The following is a 21,800-nucleotide window of genomic DNA, read 5'->3' on the forward strand; positions in this document are numbered from 1 at the left end:
AGCGTCTGACTCTTGATTTCAGCTCTGGTCGTGATCTCACAGTTCATGAGTTTGAGCCTGATGTTAAGTTCTGCACTGACGTTGCAAAGCCTGCTTGGAATTCTCTTTCTCTCTCTGTCAAAAATAAACAAACGTTTTTTAAAAAGAACACTTTCTTTAAGAAAAGTTAAAATTTATCAAAACTTAAGCACACAAACAGAATATACATGGTACCACTTGTAGTCAAGAGAAATGTAAACAACATAAGAATGGAAGTATTAAATCTTAACTGCGTAACTAATATAACACTGTATTACCTAATGGGAATTAGAATTAAACTTTAAAAAATCAAAACTGCATGAAATTAACTGTAGTGCATACTATTGTAATGATTTTTGTAGCAACCTCCTGTTGCCATTGTAATGAGCTGAAGCGTTGGCAAGTAAACAACATGTGATGTTAGTCATCTCTGAGCAGTTTCTCTCTGCAGTAAACTGTGTATCTCAAAAAGTGATCTTGAAGTTCTCACGTATTTTTCAGTATGTTTAGTGGAATACTATAAACCTTGAATAAGACTGTGACTCCTACAGAGTGCCACTAATGATGCCAAAAGTGCTCTCTAGAAGTAGAGAAAAGTCATGACATTACAAGAAAAAGTTGAATTACTTGAGATAGATACCATAAATTGAGGTCTGCAGCTGTGGTTGCCTGCCATTTCAAGATACATAAATGCAGCATAAGGACCATTGTAAAAAAAAAAAAAAAAAAAGGAAATTTCTGAAGCTGAAGCTGCAACTATACCAGCAGGCACAAAAACCTTGCACTTTTTGCAAAGTACCTTTTTATCTCATATTGAAAATGCAACTTTTATGTGGGTAGGAGTTGCTCTAAGAAAAGCATGCCTGTGCACTCTAATATGACTAATATAAAAAGCAAAGTCATTATAACACAACTTAAAGCAAAACGAAGGTAAGTGATATACAGCTAGAGAATTTAATGCCAGCAAAGAATAGTTTGATAGTTTAGAAAGAGATTTGGCTTTAAAAATGTAAAGATAACAAGAGAAGCACTTGCTGAACAAGAGGCAGAAGTTGAGTTCCCAGATGCCATTAATTAAGAAGATCACTGTGGAAAAAGAATATCTACCTGAACAGGTTCCTAATCCAGATTAAAGTGTCGTATTCTGGAAGAAAAATGCCACAGAGAACATTTATTAGTAAGGAAGGGAAACAGGCACCAGGATTTAAGGCAAGAAGGAATAGGCTAACTCTGCTGTTTTGTGCAAATGCAGTTGGGTTAATGATCAGGACTGACCTTACCTATGAAACTGCTAAGCAAACCCCTTGAGCCTTGAAGGGAGAAAATAAACACCAGCTGCGGATCTTTTGGTTGTACAACAAGAAAGCCTGGTCAGTGAAACCCCTTATTCTGGATTGGTTCCATTGATGCTTTGTCCCTGAAGTCAGGAAGTACTTTGCCAGTAAGGGACTGTCTTTTAAAATTGGACAATGCCCTTGGCCACCCAGAACCCTATGAGTTCAGTACGAAAGGCATCAAAGTGGGCTACTTGCCCCCAAACACAACGTCTCTAATTCAGCCTCTAGATCAGGGAGTCATAAGGACCTTTAAGGCTCATTACACCTGGTACTCTAATGAAAAGATTATTACTATTATGGAAGAGAACCTTGACAGAACATCATGAAAGCCTGGAAGGATTATAGCATTGAAGATATTGTTATAGAAAAAGCAACGAGAGCCATCAAGCCTAAACAGTAAATTCCTACTGGAGAAAAGTGTGTGTAGATACAGTACATGACTTCACAGGATTTATGACAGAGCCAATCAAGGAAATTAAGAAAAAGACTGTAGGGGTCGCCTGGGTGGCTCAGTTGGTTAAGTGTCTGACTCTTGATTTCGGCTCGGGTCATGATCTCACAGTCTGTGAGATCAAGCCCCACGTGGGGCTCTGTGCTGATAGCACGGAGCCTGCTTGGGATTCTTTCTGTCTTTCTCTGCCCCTTTCTGAACTCATGTATGCACACACACTCTCTCTCTCTCAAAATAAATATTTTTTTAAAAATGTGATTTTAGGGGCGCCTGGGTGGCGCAGTCGGTTAAGCGTCCGACTTCAGCCAGGTCACGATCTCGCGGTCCGGGAGTTCGAGCCCCGCGTCAGGCTCTGGGCTGATGGCTCGGAGCCTGGAGCCTGTTTCCGATTCTGTGTCTCCCTCTCTCTCTGCCCCTCCCCCGTTCATGCTCTGTCTCTCTCTGTCCCAAAAATAAATAAAAAAAACGTTGAAAAAAAAATTAAAAAAATAAAAATAAAAATGTGATTTTAGATATGGTTGAAAAGGACAGGATGGGGGATGTAATAGGTTTCAAGGTACAGATTTTGGAGAAATTCAGGAGCTAATAGATACCACACAAGAGGAATTAACAGAAAATGACTTAATGGAGGAGAGTGCTTCCAGAACAGTGCCAGATTGTTGTGGAAGAAGATGTAGAAGAAGCACATACAGAAAATAAATTTGACCTTAGACAATCGAGCAGAAAAGTTCTGATTATTCAAGACTGCTTTTGACTTCTTTTACTTACGAAATGGACCCTTCTATGATATGGGCACTGAAACTAAAGGAAATTGTGGAAGGATTGGTACCATGTAAAGACATATTTAGAGAAATGAAAAAGCAAAAAAGTCAGACAAATCATGATGTACTTCCGTAAAGTTACACTGAGTGTGGCTTTATCTCTTACCTACTCTTTCCCCTCCTCCACCTCTGCTACCCTAAGACAGCAAGACCACCCCTCTTCCTCCTCCTCCTTCATATTCATTGTGAAGATGACAATGATGAAGACCCTTATGATCTGCTTCCACTTAATGACTAGTAAATGATCACCATCCTGTATAGTTAATAAATTGATTTGCTGTATATGAGTGTGTCTTCATATGAAAAATGAGTAACTGTACAGCAAGAACTGTATGAGACATTTTTGTGTCATTGTCATTATCATTTGTCTCGTATTCATTGTACTCATTGTGTAGAACATCATCTGCAAGACTCATAGAAGTGGATAGCCTATCCTTACATAGGCACGAAGTGAATATTTAATGTAAAATTAATGTGTTTTCTGACTGTTGTATATGTTTTTGCTTTCAAATAATTGCATTACTTGTACAGTATGCCCCCCTCTCTCATCATTGGAGAAACTGTTTATCAGCTTCTCATTACCAGTAAGTGTTTTTTTTAGAAAATGTAACAATGTTTCCATTAATGTGTAGGTGCATGACTATAGTATGTATGCCATAAAAATTTTGTAAAGATTTATTCATTAGTGTATAAGCTAGGCTACCAAGAAGAACTGATTGAATCAGTTACCCTAGGCTACCAAAACAATCCTATTGCTGCTGCTTTGTTTTCAGTACATGGATTGTTAAAACTATAAATAAATATGGATTCTTTTTTACATTTTTTCACTTTTAATGTATAGTGTGGGTAATACATATAACATCTACAGTGTTTTGTGTCATGATAGACAATATTGATATAGATACTGACAGATGATTCATCTTGTAAACAGCTGATGATAATTTACAGTATCAAATACAGTACAGTACCATAAATGTATTTTCCTTATTTTCTTAATAACATTTTCCGTACCTCACTTCATTTTGAGAATACAGCATATAATACATTAAACATACAAAACATTATTGGTAAAGCTTCCAATTAAGAGTAGGCTATTATTACTTGAGGTTTTTTTGAGCCAGAGTTATACACAGATTTAAAAAATATATATTTTTAATGTTTATTTATTTCTGAGACAGGGAGAGACAGAGCATGAGTGGGGGAGGGGCAGAGAGAGAGAGGGAGACACAGAATGAGAAGCAGGCTCCAGGCTCTGAGCTGTCAGCACAGAGCCTGATGCGGGGCTTGGACTCACAAACCACGAGATCATGACATGAGCCGAAGTCGGACTCTCAACCGACTGAGCCACCCAGGCGCCCCTGTACACAGAACTTTGCCTGTGCGGAAGGTTAGTGCCCCTAACCTAACATTTCTTAAGGGTCAACTGCATTTCTTTTTGATTGAGCTTCAATAGTTTGTCTCTTTTGGAGAGTATGTTTGTAACTTAGTGATTTAATGTAGTTGCATAAAATTGTAATTTTCCCTGAATACCTTTTTTTTTTATTTAAAAATTTTTTAATGTTTATTTTTGAGAGAGAGACAGAGTGTGAGTGGGGGAGGGGCAGAGAGAGAGAGGGAAACACAGAATCCGAAGCAGGCTCCAGGCTCTGAGCTATCAGCACAGAGCCTGACGAGGGGCTCAAACTGACAAACCGGAAGATCACGACCTGAGTTGAAGTCAGACGCCTAACCCATTGAGCCACCCAAGCACCCCTGAATACCCCTTCTTATGTCTGTAGAATCTGAAATGATGTTCCTTCACCCATTTCTGTTATTGATAATTTTTCTGTCTTCTCTATTTCCCTGTTCATTCTGGCTAGAAGTTTATCGATTTTATTTAATTTTAAAAGAATCAGCTTTTAGTTTAATTGATTTTCCATATTATTTTTTCTGTTTTGTACCTCAGTGATTTCTGTTCTTTTTGGGATTTTTCTTCTGCTTACTTTGATATTAGTTTGCTTTTCTTGGGGCACCTGGGTGGCTCAGTTGGTTGAACGTTTGAATTCGGCTTAGGTCATGATCTCACAGCTCGTGAGTTCGAGCCCCGTGTTGGGCTCTGTGCTGACAGCGTGGAGCCTGGAGCCTGCTTCAGATTCTGTATGGAGCCTGCTTCGGATTGTGTGCCTCCCTCTCTTTCTGCCCCAACCCACTTGTATTCTGTCTCTGTCTCTCTCAAAAATAAATAAACATTTAAACAACAACAAAAAAACCTTTTAATTTGCTTTTCTTTTTCTAATTTCTTTTTTTTATTAAGTTTTTTACTTAAATTCAAGTATAGTTAACATACAGTGTTATTATTAGTTTCGGGTGCACAGTATAGTGATCCAACAATTCTATTCTTTTCTCAGTGCTCATCAGGATAAGTGTACTCTTTAATCCCTATCACTTATTTCACCCGTCTCCCCATCCCACCTCCCCTCTGGTAACCATCAGTTTGTTCTCCATAGTCTCCTTTGTTTTGTTTCTTAAATTCCGCATGAGTGATACCATATGGTATTTGTCTTTCTCTGTCTTATTCTGCTTAACATTATACTCTCTAGCTTCATCCATGTTGTAGGAAATGGCATGATTTCATTTTTCACGGTTGAGTAATATCCCGTTATATTTATGTACCACATCTTCTCTATCCATTCATCTATCCATAGACATTTGGGGTGCTTCCATAATTTGGCTATTGTAAATAATGCTGCAAGAAACATAGAGGTGCATGAATCCCTTTGAATTAGTGTTTTTGTATTTTATGGGTAAATACCTGGTAGTGTGATTACCAGATCATAGAGTAGTTCTATTTTTACTTTTTTGAGGAACCTCCATACTGTTTGTTCTCCATAGTAGTTGCAGCAGTTTGCATTCCCACAAACAGTGCACAGGGTTTCTTTTTCTCCACATCCTCACCAACACTTGATATTTCTTGGTTTTTGATTTTAGCTATTCTGACAGGTGTGAGGTGATATTTCATTGTGGTTTTCTTTGCATTCCTGATAGTTTTCTTTGCATTTTGCTGATGATAAGTGATGTTGAGCATCTTTTCATGTGTCTGTTAACCATCTGTGTGTTGTCTTTGGAGAAATGTCTGTTAATGTCCTCTGCCCATTTTTTAATTGGATTGTTTTTGGGTGTTGGGTTATATAAGTTATTTATATATTTTAGATATTATCCCTTTGTCATATATGTCATTTGCAAATATCTTGCCCCACCCCGTAGGTTACTCTTTAGTTTTGTTGATTATTTCCTTCACTGTGCAAAAGCTTTTTATTTTGTTGTAGTTCCAGTAGTTTATATTTGCTTTTATTTCCCTTGCCTCAGGAGACAGATCTAGAAGAATGTTCCTACAACTGATGTCAGAAACATTACTGCCTATACTCTCTTCTAGGATTTTTGTAGTTTCAGTTCTCACATTTAGTTCTTTAATCCACTTTGAATTTATTTTTGTATATGATATAAGAAAGTGGTCCAGTTTCATTGTTTTGCATGTTGCTGTCCAGTTTTCCCAACACATTTTATTGAAGAGACTGTCTTTTTCCCATTGCATATTCTTCCCTCTTTTGTTGAAGATTAACTGACAAAATAATTGTGAGTTTACTTTTGGGTTTTCTGTTCTATTCCTTTGATCTGTGTGTTTTTGTGCCAGTACCATACGGTTTGATTACTGCAGCTTTGTAAAACAACTTGGAAGTCTGGAATTTTTTTTCCTATTTCAGGATTGCTTTGGCTTTTCAGGGTCTTTTGTGATTCCATACAAATTTTAGGATTGTTTGTTCTAGTTCTGTGAAAAATGCAGTTGGTATTTTGATAGGGAATCTAAATCTGTAGATTGCTTTGGGGAGTATAGACATTTTAACAGTATTTGTTCTTTCAATCCAGGACTATGGGATGTCTTTCACTAATTTCAGTTTCTTTCATCAGTGTTTTATACTTGTCAGAGTACGGTTCTTTCACCTCTGGTTAAGTTTATTCCTAGGTATTTTATTATTTTTGGTGCAGTTATAAATGGGATTATTTTTCTTAATTTTTCTTTCTAGTGCTTCATTATTGGTATATAGAAATGCAACAGATTTCTGTATATCAATTTTGTATTCTGAGATTTTACAGAATTCATTTATCAGTTCTAATAGTTTTTTGGTGAAGTCTTTAGGGTTTTCTATGTATAGTATCATGTCATCTGCAAATAGTGGAAGTTTACTTTTTACCAATCTGAATGCCTTTTATTTCTTTTGTTGTCTGACTGCTGTGGCTATGACTTTTAGTACTATGTTGAATAAAAGTGGTCAGAGTGGATATCCTTGTCTTATTCCTGACCTTAGGGGGAAAACTCTCAGTTTTTTCCCCATCAAATAAGATGTTCACTGTGGGTTTTGGATATAAGGCCTTTAGTATGTTAAGTGAGTTAAGTGTGTTGTGTTTATTATGTTACATATGTTCCTTCCAAATGTACTTTGTTTATCATGAATGGATGTTGTGCTTTGTTAAATGATTTTTCTGCATCTGTTGAAATGATCATTTGGTTTTTATCCTTTCTTTGTTGATGTGATGTTCTTTTTCTTAGAGTAGAAGTTGAGATCCTTGATTTTTGAGACCTTTATTCTTTAGTAATACGCCCATTTCATGCTTAAAATGTCCCTCTAAACACTACAGTGTACGTGTCTCACAGATATGTCTTTGTTTTCATTCAGTTCAGAAAATTTTATAACTTTTTTTCTTATTTTTTTGACTCATAGGTCATTTAGAAGTGTTATTATTTGACTTCCAAATACTGAGAGATTTTTCAGAGATTTTTCTGTTGTTGATCTCTAATTCTTCTGCTGTCAGTGGATACAACTTTTTATGACCTATTTATTTTTGTGTTTTCCTACAAAGATTGATCTACCTTGTCATTGTTCTGTGTGCATTTGAAAAGAATGTGTATTCTGTTATGGTTGGATTGTCCTATCCATGTCAGTTAGGTCAAATTGGCTGATAGTGTTTTTCAAGTATTCTATATCGTTACTGATTTTCTGTCTAGTCTTTATACCAATTATTGAGAAAGGGGTGTTGTCTTGTCATTTTGTGTTTGAACATTTCTCATTTCAGTTTTTGCTTTGCGTAGTTTGAATCTCTATTATTAGTGCATAAGCCTTTAGAGTTGTTAAGTGGTCTTAATATCCTGACCCTTTTATCATGAAACGGCCTTCTTTATCCTGATAGTTTTCTTTGCTCTAAAATGTATTTGTCAAGGGGCACCTGGGTTACTCAGTCGGTTAAGCATCTGACTTCGGCTCGGGTCATGATCTCACCATTTGTGGGTTTAAGCCCCATGTCAGGCTCTGTGCTGACAGCTCAGAGCCTGGAGACTGCTTTGGATTCTGTGTCTCCCTCTCTCTTTGCCCCTCCCCTGTGCTCTGTCTCTCACTCTCTCTCACTCTCTCTCTCTCACTCTCTCAAAAATAAATAAACACACCCACAAAAAAATTTTTAAATAACTAAATAAAAATAAAATGTATTTGTCAATATTAATACAGCCAATCCAGTTTTCTCTTGATTTTAGGTAGCATGGTGTGTCTTTTTATACTCTTTTACTCTTGTTTATGTATTTAAATTTGGCTTCTTGTAAATACAGTATAGTTGGGTTTTTGTTTTTATTCAGTCTTCCAATCTTTGTCTTTTAATTGGAGTGTTAACACCATTTATATTTATTCACATATTTGTCATTTCTGGTATTCCCTATTCCTATGTGTAAGTTAAATTCCCATTTAGTATAGTATTCCGTCTGCCTGAGGATTTAGTGTAATATTTCTTTCTGTGAAGGTCTGCCAGCAATGAATTCTTTCAATTTTTATATGTCTGGAAAAGTCTTTATACTTTCTTATTTGTAATTGAATATAGAATTCCAGATTGATAATTTTTTTTACTTTCAGTGCTTTAATAATGTTGGGTCACTGTTTAATTTGTTGTGCTTCCTGGGAGAAAGTCAACTGTCATTCTTTCTTCTGTAAATAATGTGCCCTATTTTTCTTTGATTACTTTTAATATTTTCTCTTCATCTTGCTTTAAACAATTATCACATGCCTTCTTATAGTTTTCATATTTCTTATTCTTGAATTTGTTTACATTGTGGTCTGTGAGTTGATTGTATTCCTGGAAAAATTTTGGCCATTAGTTCTTTAAACATATTTTTATCTCTCTTTTTCTCCAATCTCTTTCAGGGACTCTAATTTCACATATATTAGACCAAGTGAAGTTGTCCAACAATTCACTTATGCTCTGGGGTTTTGGTGTTTTTTTCCAATCTGTTTCATTTTGGAAAATTTCTTTTGTTGTATCTTTAAGTTCACTTCTGCAGAGTTGAGTTATTAATTCCATCCAGTGTATTTTTTTATCTTAGATTTAGTGGTTTTCATCCCTAGAAGTTTTGCTGCTCATGCTTTCCCCTGCCTTCTTGAGCATATGAATTATATTTATATTATTTCAGTGTATTTATCTACAAAGTCTATCATCTGTGTCATTCCTGTCTGTCATATTGTCAATTTTTCTATTCATTATGAGTTGTATTTCTCTACTTCTTTGCATACCTGGTAATTTTTTAATGTATGCCAGACATTGTGAATTTTACCTTTTTGGGTGCTGCATTTATTTTGAATTCTTTTAAATATTCTTGAGCTTTGTTGACAGACATAGTTAAATTACTTGAAAACAGTTTTATTTTTTCAAAGCTTGCTTTTAAGCCTTGTCAGGTGAGATTAGAGTAGACTTGAGTCTGAGGCTAATTTTTCCCCACTGTTAATATAAAATCCTTCTGAGCATTCTATCCAAATTTTCCACTTGGCTGGAGAAGAACACAAAGTATTTCTGGGTCTGTTTAAACAACCTTCCTTGTTTCACCAACTCTTTTCAGGTAGTTCTTTCTAGCTTGGGGCTGTTTCCTCATATACATTTGCTGATCTTACTCAGCCAGAGACTCAAGACTTCTACAGATCTCTCTTCTCTTTGTGTATCTCTCTGCTTTCAAATGTTAGCTTTCTTGAATTCACAGTCCTGTGTCTTCAATTCAGGGAGATTACCAAGCTCTGTTTGGGTTCCTTTTCCTGCACTGCAGCCTGGAAACTCTCTTGGCAATAGCTAGGGCATTCATAAAGCTCCCCCATTTGTTTTTCTTCTCTGAGATTACTGTCCTGAGTTGCCTGTTGTTTAGTGTCTGAAAATTTGTTGTTTCACTTATATTGTCAAGTTTTCAGTTGTTTAAGGCAAGCAGAAGATAAATCTGGTCCTGTTACTTCACCATAGCCAGAAGTGGAAGTCTTAATGTATTTATTATGTGTCTCTTATATGCCATTCTTTTTCATGCTTTTCTTTTTCCCTGTCATAGAATGCCTCTCCTTTTTTGATTATTTTTTTAACTCCTGTTAAGTCTTCAGAATTCAACATGGATGAAGCTCATCTGGGAAGCTTTCCATGACCTACGCTGATAGAAATAATTACCCCCTCTTCCATATTTCATGTTTCCTTAGTTTCCAGTACTTCTTTATATAGTACTTAATAATGAATTATTTGATTCATTCTGCTAGGTATTTCATATATTTTATCTTATTTAATCCTCATAGTATCCATATGAGGTGGTTATTATTATGGCCCCTACACTTTGCCAGTGCCTGGCTTGAGATAGATATTTTAATCAATTTATGAATGCGTGAGGAAGATAATTGAAATAAAATCCAGAAGAAATTGATTAGAGTGTTGAGGGGGACTCAAAATGATGTCATGTTTGGAATTGTTTAAGGAACTGGAGATGTTTAGCCTGGAGAAAGAAGACTGTGGAACCTGAATACCATCTTCAAATGTTTGGAGGGCTGTCACATTGAAGAGGGATTAGAGGAGTTACCTTTGGCCCCCAAGGAGGTAAAATTAGGAATAGTGGGTGAAAACTGTAGGAAGATATCATACCGTCATAAAAAGGAGAATCTTTAGTGAATAAGGCTAAGAGTAGAGTTGATAGCCTTGATAATTTCTTTCTGCTGGACACGTTCACTGATACGTTAGGTATTCACTTAATAGAATAAGTTATAACATAACAGTGCTGGATATGAGGTTATATACTGTAGGCTCTTTAAATCCCATCTGTGCACTTATTAACCATATGAAATTCATAGAATTAAGTGTCAATTACAGAGTACCCTGACATTGCCTAGGACAAAATAGGTAATTAGTACCCTGCCTCTTGGTGGTCAAACATTGAAAACATAGGTGATTTAGGCGACTGCTGAGAATCTGTCTGAGAATTTATGATTCTTTGAAAAACTTTGGTTTATATGTCTTTGTGTTATCCTTTTGTCTGTATTATAACCACATTTGTGTCATGGCTATTCATTATTTACCTAAGTAATCTTAAAAATAATATATGAGAACAAGTCTGAGATAAAAAAAAAACATTTTTTAAGTAGTTCCTGTGACTCTGAATATAGAAAAAAGAATTCAGGTCCTCTGCTAGGTAGCGCATAAACGTTGTTCTTGTTTTTATGTGCCAATTCATTTCATTAAATTAGCAAGTTGTTTTTGTGTGTCTATAGTATGTCAGACCCTGTTGACCACTGAGAAAACAATAATAAATAAAGCAAACTCCCTGCCTTAAGGAAGCTACAGTCTCCTAGGAAAAATAGAAAAGTAGTGAAAATGCATTGTGGTAAATGTTGTAATAGATTGAATGTAGGATGTCATGGATGCACATAAAAGATGTCCAACACTGTCTTGAAGAAGGTTAGTGATGTTGTGGGACACATCATGGTGGAAAATCATGTATAAGCTGAGACCGGAGGATGAGTAGGAATTTTTCAGGAATAAAATATTGAGGAAGAGGAATGCCCCAGAAAAATGTCTATTGGCCAAAGACAGCATGCCACGTTTCTGGAACTAAAAACCTTTAGTATTCCTGGAACATGGAGTTTGATGGAGGAGTGAGTAAAGAAAAGACTAGAGAGCCAAGCAGAGACTGGATTATGAATGGCCTTGTGGCTAATATTAGTATCTGGACTTAATCAAAGGGAAATAGGAAACCATTGGAGTTTTTAAACCAGGAGAATAATTTGACCAGATTTGTATTACAGAAAGATTATTCATGTTAGTAGGAAGTTAATAGGTTATATGTAAAACAGAAAAATCAAGAAATAGAAGTAGAAACATGTTATTGAAAAAAAGGGGTGTAAATATTAGAAGAAACAAAAAAATTCAGAGTGGTTGCCTTCAGTGTATAGAATTCTGGGTAAGGAAGAGTTAGGTCAGGGAATTGAATTTTTTTTTCTTTTTTTCTTTTTCTTTTTTCTTTTTTCTTTTTTTAATTTATTTTTGTTTTTTGAGATAGAGTGTGAGCAGCGGAGTGGCAGAGAGAGAGGGAGACAGAATCTGAAGCAAGCTCCAGCCTCTGAGCTCCAGCCTCTGAGCTGTCTGCACAGAGCTCGATGTGGGGCTTGAACTCACAGACTGCAAGATCATGACCTGAGCCAAAGTCAGACGCTTAATCAACTGAGCCACCCAGGTGCCCCAGAAACATTTGACTTTCTTAATCAACTTGCAGTGTGGCATAGTAGTTAAGAGTATGGATGCTTGGGTGCCTGGGTGGCTCAGTTGGTTGAGCATCTGACTTTGGCTCAAGTCATGATCTCACCGTTCATGAGTTCGAGCCCCACATTGAACTCATAGAACCCACTTCAGATCCTCTGTCCCCCTCTACCCCTCTCCCACTTGTGATCTCTCTCAAAACTAAACAAACAAACAAAAAAAAAGTATGAATGCCAAGGCCAGACTGTCTGGATTGAAACTTTTATCCACTATTTTCAAAGTACTTAAATTAAATTACTTAATTTCTCTGTGCTTAAGTTTTCCTCTCTGTATAAATGGGAATATGATAGAACTTATAGAATTTTTGTGAGGATTAAATTAGTTAATACAAGTAAAACATTAAAACAATGTGGCGCATAATAAACACTCAATGTTAGCAGTTTTCCTACATGTCAGCACTGTTTAGGTATTGATATACAAGAATAGACAAATTTACTGTCATATTGGTGGAGAGATTTAAATGTTGCTTTTACTAATCAAGAGAACGAGCAGACAAAAAAATCAGAATGAGTATAGAGGTCTTCAACATGGTTATTAAAATTACTATAATGCACGTGTAAAGAATGCTGTTTCTAACCAACTGTAAAACAACAACCAATGTCATTTTCCAAATGTAGAGGGAAACGAACCACAGAGAGTCAACAATAGAGAACAAACTGAGGGTTGATGAAGGGTGGTGGATGGGTGATGGGTATTAAGGACAGCACTTGTGATGATCACTTGGGTGTTGTATGTAAGTGATAAATCACTGAATTCTACTCCTGAAACCAACGTTGCACTCTATGTTAACTAACTAAAAAAAAAAAAAAGAACACATGGAACATTTGCAAAATTGACTAAAAAAATTCTCAAATATTAAAAAATGAAATCATATAGATTGTGATTTCTATTCACAATGCATTCAGGCTAGAAGTTAACATAAGAGATAAATAGAATATTCCCCATGTAATTAGAAATTTTAAAATATACTTCAGATTAACCTGTAAATCAAAAAAGAATCATAATTAAAACCAGAAAATAATCATGAAGTACTATGTATCAAAATTTGGAATGCTCTTTAAGATCAGTTAAAGTTTTACATGTATATTTTAGAAAAGAAAACCTGAAAACTGATGAGTTATTATTTTTAGGAAATTAGGAAAAAACAAAATAGAAGACACCAGCCAAGGGCTAGCCCTAGTCATGTTAACTTTTTCCTGCACATTAAGGATGTGAAACTACAAGAACTTCAGTATACTGCAGGACAGTTATTTGGTACACTTTGGGAAAAGTTTGGCATTAGATAGTAAAGTTATGCCTGCATTTCCTCTCCTAGATTTATGCTATATATATTTATAGAAACTGCTGTATACGCTCGTGTTTCATGAGACATATGTAAGAATGTTTATAGTCTCAGGCACCTGGGTGGCTCAGTCGGTTAAGCGTCTAACTTTGGCTCAGGTCATGATCTCATGATTCTCTCTGCCCTTTGCCTGCTTGCTCTCTTTCTGTCTCTCAAAAATAAATAAACATTAAAAAAAAAAAAAAGTAATGTTCATAGCTCACTATAACTGTCCAAAACTATAGAATAGCAGGGGTGCATAGGTGGCTCAGGTGGAAGAGCATGCAACTCTTGATCTTGGGGTTGTGAGTTTGAGCCCCATGTTAGGTGTAGAGATTACTAAAAAAAATAAATAAATAAAAAATCATGCTACAAAGCTATAGAATGGTTAAATTATGGTGTGTTATTACAGTAGGATAGTATAATACAATAGACTAAAACAACTGAAAATTAATAGCTACATGCATTGATAATAAATCTCATAAATTCAATTTCATTCAAAAGAGGGATGACACAGAAGACACTATTCAAAATGCTCCCTTTTATGTGAATTTCCAAAACAGACAAAACTTAAGTATATTGTTTGGAGGAACACAAATAAGGTTGGCAAGACTATATAATACACTATTCCATACATACTATAGTAGGTGTTCAGCAAATATTTGATGAATAATAATAATAATAATAATAGTTTTGATCTCTGAAATAAATGGTAAGTACTAATTTAAAAAGAAAAGTCTAGGTTTTATTATATTTTGTAGGAATATGGAAGGAAATGACAGCTTGTGTTTATAGTTTCTTCTGACTAGATAAGAAACCCCTTTTCAGACTTGTATATTGAATATAAATAGCTAAAATATGAAAAATAATCAAACATCTGTATACTAAACAAACATACATTAAACCAGCGTGTATGTTGTGAATTCCAAAAGAAATATTTGTAAACCAAAGGGCTCATTTATTTATACTGAACTCATCCTTCCAGTGATTTTTGTCAGAATCCACTAGAATGTCCATTATCTTCAATAACTTAATCATCAAGTTTATCACTGTTCTTTCAGATAAACTTTCTTTTTTGGCTTTATTATTATATCTGATTTTTAAAAATAGCCAATGTGTATTTTTTGAAATTCCCATTGTAATGCTGCCTGTGGCTATTAGGATGGATGGCTTAACAAGATCACTTACATGCTTTATCAGTATTTATACTTAAAATAATGTTCCAGGGCACCTGGCTGGCTTAGTTTATAAAGCATGTGACTCTTGATCTCGGGGTCAGGAGTTCGAGCCCTACAATGGACATAGATGTTACTTTAAAAAAGAAATAAAATAAAATAATGTTTGAAAACTGCTTAAGTCCTCTCCAAGAAGAGCAGTGATTTTTTTTTTTTTTTTTGTCTCAAATTCTGTTTACAGTGACAAGTTTAAAGCAGAGACACCAAACTTAAATGCCTATAGTGCCCCCTGAGGTAATAAATGAAAGGACCAGGATGGGAACTGTGGCAAATCTGGAGCACAGAGTCCTCCTTGTCTAAACAGAGCAACTCCTACTCAACTCCATCTGTCTGTTGCCACAAGGGAAGGTGGTGCCAAATACTCATTTTTTTTCTCAATATGTCATCTATTTGGCAATTAATTTGGAAATGTTGAACACTGCAAGTGATCCAAAACAAGTATGTGGGCAGGATCTAGTTGTTAGGCTATTAGTTTGCAAACAACTTTAAAGGATAGATACTTTTGGTGAAATAATATATTGGTTTTTATTGTGTTTTACCTATAGTCGACAGAGGTACGTTCTTGGAGACACAGCAATGCAGAAGATGGCCAAGTCCCATGTTTTCTTAAGTGGTATGGGTGGTCTTGGTTTAGAAATTGGTAAGTAGTATTTTTATTCATAATTTTATATTACACTTTGAGCAACATAAGTTAAAGAATTTAATTTCTTCCCCTTGTACTATTTCCTATAAAGGGAATTCGATCCAACACCTTGAAAAGATTGTTTTGGTTCTTTCAGCAACATTGTTTCATAATACTGCTATATTCTTCCAAAAGGAACCAATAATGACTCTCTTGTTTCTCTTCGTGATGTTAATAGCAGTTAATAATCATTTCTGTATCCTTACTTATGATAGAGTGCATACACACATATATTTGTAACAACATGTCTAGAATAATACTATAAAATTTTAAGAGTGATTACTTCTGTGTGGTATGGTTTTAGAAAATTTAATTTTTTCCTTTTTGTTCTTCTGTATTTTTTAAGGAACTTCTACTTCTTTGGTAGTAAAAAAAAAAAAAAAAAATTCTCCAGTTAAAGATGTGTCCAAGCTCCATGAAGAGTATCTAAAATACATTCCTAATATTAAGCTATTCTTTTTTTTTCCCCCCTTTATAGCAAAGAATCTTGTTCTTGCAGGAATTAAGGTGAGTAAATGTCCTTGGTTAGAATAATTGTTGTGATTTTTTTTTTTTTTCCATCCTCAGTAGTGGTAATATTACTTACATTTTGGCTTAGTTTTTGCATCTTCATTTAGTGGCAAAACTTTTTTTTTTGTTAAGTTTATTTATTTTGAGAGAGAGAGTGAGCAACCAGCAGAGAGGGAGGGAGAGAGAATCCAAAGCAGGCTCCACACTGTCAGCACAGAGCCTGACATGGGGCTCAATCCCACAAATCATAAGATCATGATCTGAGCTGAAACCAAGAATAGGTCACTTAACTGACTGAGCCACCTAGGTGCCCCAGCAGCAAAATTGTTTTAGTGCTGTATTTTTTTCTTTAAAAAAAAAATATATTCTAGAAAATTCCAAAATTTTATGAAAATGGAATTTTTTTTAAAGTTTGTTTATTTTTTGAGAGAGCAGCAGCCAGGGAAGGGCAGAGAGAGTGGGAGAGAGAGAATCCCAAGCAGTTTCTGCACTATCAGCGCAGAGCCTGACACAGGGCTTGAATTCACAAATGGTGAGATCATGACCCGAGATGAAATCAAGAGTTGGACGCTTAACAGACTGAGCCACCCAGGCATCCCCAAAATTGCATAGTTTTAACAAAACCCCATGTACACATCATGCAGCTGCAACTGCATGCTCGTAGACAGATTTGTTCCATGTATCTCCTTCCCATTCCTCATGGCTCCCCGGCCACCAAATTATTTTGATATAATACTCAGACATCCTATTATATCATTCTTAAGTATTTTAGTATATAATTCTAAAAGATAAGGGTACCTTTTGAAAGCACAACCACAAAGCCATTTTTGCACCTAAAAATGTAACCGTTTTGTTAATATCATTGTCTTAGTTATCTATTGCTGAAAACAAATTACCCCAAAACTTGGCAACTTAACAACACTTATCTCAGGGTCAAGAATTGTGTGCAACTTAGCTGGTTCCTCTGTTTGAGGGTCTTTCATGAGGCTCTAATCATGACATTGGCAGGGCTGGAGTCATCTCCAGAATAGGGGAATAATCTGCTTCCCAAGCTTGCTCACATGATGATTGATAGGATTCAGTGGCAAGGTCATTCCACTTCACGTTCCCATCTCAGTTCCCTGCTGGCTCTTGGTTGGAGATCACCCTCAGTTCCTTGACATGTGATCCTCTCCATTAGGCAGCTCACAATATGGCAGTTTGCTTCATCAGAGTAAGCTAACCAAGATGACTAGAAAGGAAGTGTACTAGCAAAACAAACCAGTCTTTTGCAACCTAATCTCAGAAGTGACATTTCATTATCTGTGCTTATTTGCTAAAAGCAAATAGTTTCACTAGTTTACAAATGTATGGAAAAGGAATTATGCAAAGGCCTGAGTACCAGGAACCGGGAATCATTAGGGCCATCTTACAAGCCTATCTATATCAGTCATCAAATATCTAGTTAGAGTTCAAATTTTCCCAAATGTCTTACGAAAATTTTTTTTGGTTTGTTCTCATTAGGATCCAAGTAAAGTCCATATACTGAATTTGATTTATTTTAATCTATATAGTTCCCTTCCCTGATATTTATTTATCCTTACAATGCACTTGTAACTAACAACAGGTCATTTATTACATGTACCTCTACCCTTGTATTTCATATAAACTGGTACAGAGATTTCCTGTAAACTGAATCCAGAGATTCAGATTCAGATTTGATTGTTTTGGGACTACTGTTTCACAGATGATTTTATATTTTTCTCATCAAGAGGAAATCATAATCTGTTGTCCTTGTTTTGATTATTACTGGTAATAATGATCATTGCCTAGATTCATTATTTTATTAGGGATAATGATATTCTAATTCTGTCCTTTTTGATTTATTAGCTGGAATAATTTAGAAAGACAATTCTCCATTCACATATTTGGTTTCAGTAAAGTATAGTTTGCACTTGTACGAAAGGCAAGATAAATACTTGTTGGTTTTTTTTTTTCAGCCTTTATTTACCAGTTTTCAAAATCAGTGGTTTCCTATCATCCGCTAACAGTGACTAGTGAACTTGTGTGGCCTGTTTGTACCTGAATGTCATAATAAACTCATGAATTTAAACATACATGATTTGTTTTGATCTAGTGTAGTTGTTATTCTCATTTATGCTTAAATTGTTTCATCTTTGCTTGTTAGGATCTTCTTCAACTTCTTGAGTCCTTTTGACCTAACCCCAGTGGTCTTTGTCACTAATGATGAAGTCTTTTCAGTGGACAGATCTAGAACATTCATCCTGAGTGAACACTGAAATATCTGAGTTTCAAGTTTAGGACCACGGCATATCTACTTCTTTGATTTTATGATTTTGTATCTTTATCTCTCACTGTAAGGGTTTGAGTCTTAATGACATGAACCTAATTACATACTTGCTTTATCCTATGTTACACCTATTTATGATATAGATTCAGCATAACAATTCTAATATTATTAATAGCAATATAATTATTGAAAACCATTTATGATTTATTATTTTTTTTAATACTTATCTTTTGGGAGAGCACAAGCAGAGGAGGGGCAGAGAGAAGGGGACAGAGGATCTGAAGCGGGATCTGTGCTGACAGGCTAACAGCAGTGAGCCCAATGTGGGGCTTAAACTCACGAACTGTGAGATCATGACCTGAGCCAAAGTCGGATGCTCAACCGACTGAGTCATCCAGGTGCCCCACTTTATTTTATTTTTAAAATTATATTTATTTTTTGAGAGAGACAAAGAGCATGAGCAGGGGAGGGTCAGAGAGAGAGGAGTACAGAAGATCCCAAGAGGACTCTGGGCTGACAGGCTGATAGCAGCAGACCCGCTACAGGGCTCAAACTCATGAACCACGAGATCATGGCCTGAGCCAAAGTCAGATGCTCAACCCACTGAGCTACCCAGATACCCCTAATTTTCTTTTTCATCCTTAGGATATATCCTGTCTAGATTTGGCAGGCAAATTAACTACTTTTTAAAGTCACTTTAAATAATTCCTTTGGGTAGTTATGCAACATATTCAGTAGGTAGTTTTCTCCATTCATTTTGCTCTGGATTTCTGGGGATCACGTTTAAATTTAATTAAATTTTACTATTATGAGACTTACATAATTCAAAGCAGAATTTATGGGGGCACCTGGGTGGCTTAGTTGGTTGAATGTCTAACTTCGGCTCAGGTCATGATCTTGTGGTTCATGGGTTCGAGCCCCACGTCAGGCTATGTTCTGACAGCTCAGAGCCTGGAGCCTACTTCAGATTCTGTATCTCCCCCTCTCTCTGCCCCTACCCCACTTGCACTCTGCCTCTCTCTCCCAAAAAATAAACATTTTTTTAAAAAGTACAATTTATGAAACAAGCTTTATTCAGGTAAGGCTACCTTCTCTTTACCCTATTCCCTCCTTCCCTTATTAGGTCACCCCCTTTTTTTCGTGTTTTGAAATATAAGCAAATACATGCATACAAATATGCAAATCTGTATATATGTGTGTATACAAATTTACTCTCACCTGCCTCTCTTAAATAAAGTGCCATACTTTCTTCCACCTTGCTCTTTATCACTTAACAGCATATCCTGGGATTATTCCTTAATGATAAATATATATGTTTCATTTTTTTATAGCTGTACAGGTATACATTGCATGGATGTATATTATTATACCCAATTCCTTACTTGTAGACATTTTAATTATTTTCAGTCTTTTTCTATTACAAGTAGTGCTGCAGTTAATACTCTTGTACGTATATCATTTTTAATCTTTCCCAGTGTGCCTTTATGATAGATTCTTAAAAGCAGAATTGTTACGTCAAAGGATAGAAGCACATGTTATTTCACTAGAGATTACCAAGTTCTTTTCCATTGAGGTTATGCTATTTTACATTCTCACCAATAACATATAAGAATGCCTGATTCATGTCAGTCTCCAGTACAGTATATTGTCAAACTTTTGGATTGATGCCATTCTAATAAATGAGAAAACATATTTCATTCTTGAGTAGAGTTGAACATTCCTAAATATTTTAAAGGGCCATATGCATTTCTTTTTCAGTATTCTCCATGTTCATATACTTTGCCCCTTTTTCTGTAAGATATGTCCTCTGATATAAGTTGAAAATATTCTTTCCAAATGTTGTTATCTTTTTTTACTTAGAACATGGAGCATTTGGAAACGTTTATGTGAATTCTTTTGATTGTATTTTAATACAACATGCTACTTTCCTAAATTGAAATTCTCATATGGTTTAAAGTAGTTTTTCCATTAATTTTCCTGGGTTTCCAGATGTATATGGTCATATCATCTGTGAATGAATCCAGCTTTAGATCCTTTCTAATTCTTAAGCTTCCTATTCCTCTCTATGTCTAATTACATTGGATAATACTTCTGATACAATGTAAATGAAATTGGAGATAGTGAGCATCCTTGTCTTATCCCTGACTTTAACAGAGATTTTTCTCTTTTTTGAAGGCACTTACCATTCATGATACAGAAAAATGCCAAGCATGGGATCTAGGAGCCAACTTCTTCCTCTGTGAAGATGATGTTGTTAATATGAGAAACAGGTGAAGATGAGATATTTTGATGTTTTATCATAGAATTTTTTTTTTACTCTCACAATTACATAGGGTATTTTCTGTGCCTAAAACACTAACTCATTCATAGTTGTTTGACTCATCCCCATAACCCATCACCATAGATAAATAAGTATTAACATATACTTATTTAATTATTTAGATTTGTGAAAATTTTAATACACTCACATTGCTACCTAGAAGTTAATTTTAAGATTGTTAAAGGTCTTTATTATTGCTTTATTCTTAAAAAGCTTGAAGAGGTTGGAACTAGGGTACACTTTGAGATTGTGTGGCTTACTATGGAATGTGACAGTGTGCTACATTTCAAGAGTGTGTAGTTGTCTATAAAAATAAGTAAGTCTTAGCTTCTTTCTTTCTCTACAGTTTGTTAAATTTCCATTGAAATTTTCTAACATTCAGGTTTCTCTGATGTTGTCAAAGTGTCCAGGTATGAGGGATTGGATATATTGAATGAAAGAGTAGTAAAAGTCCTTTTTTTTTTTTTTTAGGGCTGAAGCTGTACTTCAACATATTGCAGAACTCAATCCTTACGTTCATGTCACATCATCTTCTATTCCTTTAAATGAAACCACAGATCTCTCCTTCTTAGATAAATACCAGGTTGGTACTCTATTTTATGTTAGTTTATATATATATATACATATATGTGTATATATATATGTAGTTGTAAGTATTATCGTAGTGTAACTAATTAAACCTAGTCTGTTGAGCAGAGCAAAAAATTTCAGGTCAAAATACTTCCTTTAGAATACCTTTCAAATGCTCCATTTTAGGGAAAGGGCCTGAGATACTGGCCATTATATCAGTCAGCTACTTTCACAGTTATGTGCGTAAAAACTACCCAAAACTCAATGGTTTATAGCAACATGTATTTATTTCTTTATCCTCCACCTGCATGTCATTTGGAGTTCAGCTGTTCTAGGCTGACCTTGAACTGTAGAGCCTGGGTTTTTCTCCATATGCCTCTCTTCTGGGACCAGGAGGCTACCGAGGACATGGTGTCATACCAATAAAAGAAGTGTAAAGGGGCAAGTCCAACTATCCAAGCACACTTCAATCTTCCATTCATGTTACTTCTATTTATATTTCATTAGTCAAAGCAAGTCACATGGTCAAGACCAAAGTTGAGCAGGAAGGTGTACTCTGCTCTTATGAAGGCCATGGGCAAAGGATGATATATAAGCTGGTGATATATAATCAGTATGTAA

At 35.4% G+C, this 21,800-nt stretch overlaps 1 protein-coding gene across 2 annotated transcripts in view; it reads left to right on the top strand.

Annotated features, from left to right (window-relative positions):
* UBA6 (ubiquitin like modifier activating enzyme 6) overlaps positions 1-21,800 on the top strand; it is a 91,437-nt gene that overhangs the window by 12,018 nt on the left and 57,619 nt on the right. The window contains exons 3-7 of one of the 2 annotated variants that reach the window (XM_043572572.1): positions 10,420-10,538; positions 15,353-15,447; positions 15,968-15,996; positions 20,465-20,559; positions 21,081-21,192. In XM_043572572.1, the coding sequence (XP_043428507.1) occupies positions 15,384-15,447; positions 15,968-15,996; positions 20,465-20,559; positions 21,081-21,192 (300 nt within the window). In that variant the 5' untranslated portion in view covers positions 10,420-10,538; positions 15,353-15,383. The remainder of the gene's footprint in view (positions 1-10,419; positions 10,539-15,352; positions 15,448-15,967; positions 15,997-20,464; positions 20,560-21,080; positions 21,193-21,800) is intronic. The other variant, XM_043572571.1, reaches the window with a different exon arrangement.

Source organism: Prionailurus bengalensis, chromosome B1 (genome assembly GCF_016509475.1).
Source record: "Prionailurus bengalensis isolate Pbe53 chromosome B1, Fcat_Pben_1.1_paternal_pri, whole genome shotgun sequence".
Classification (NCBI taxonomy): domain Eukaryota; kingdom Metazoa; phylum Chordata; class Mammalia; order Carnivora; family Felidae; genus Prionailurus; species Prionailurus bengalensis.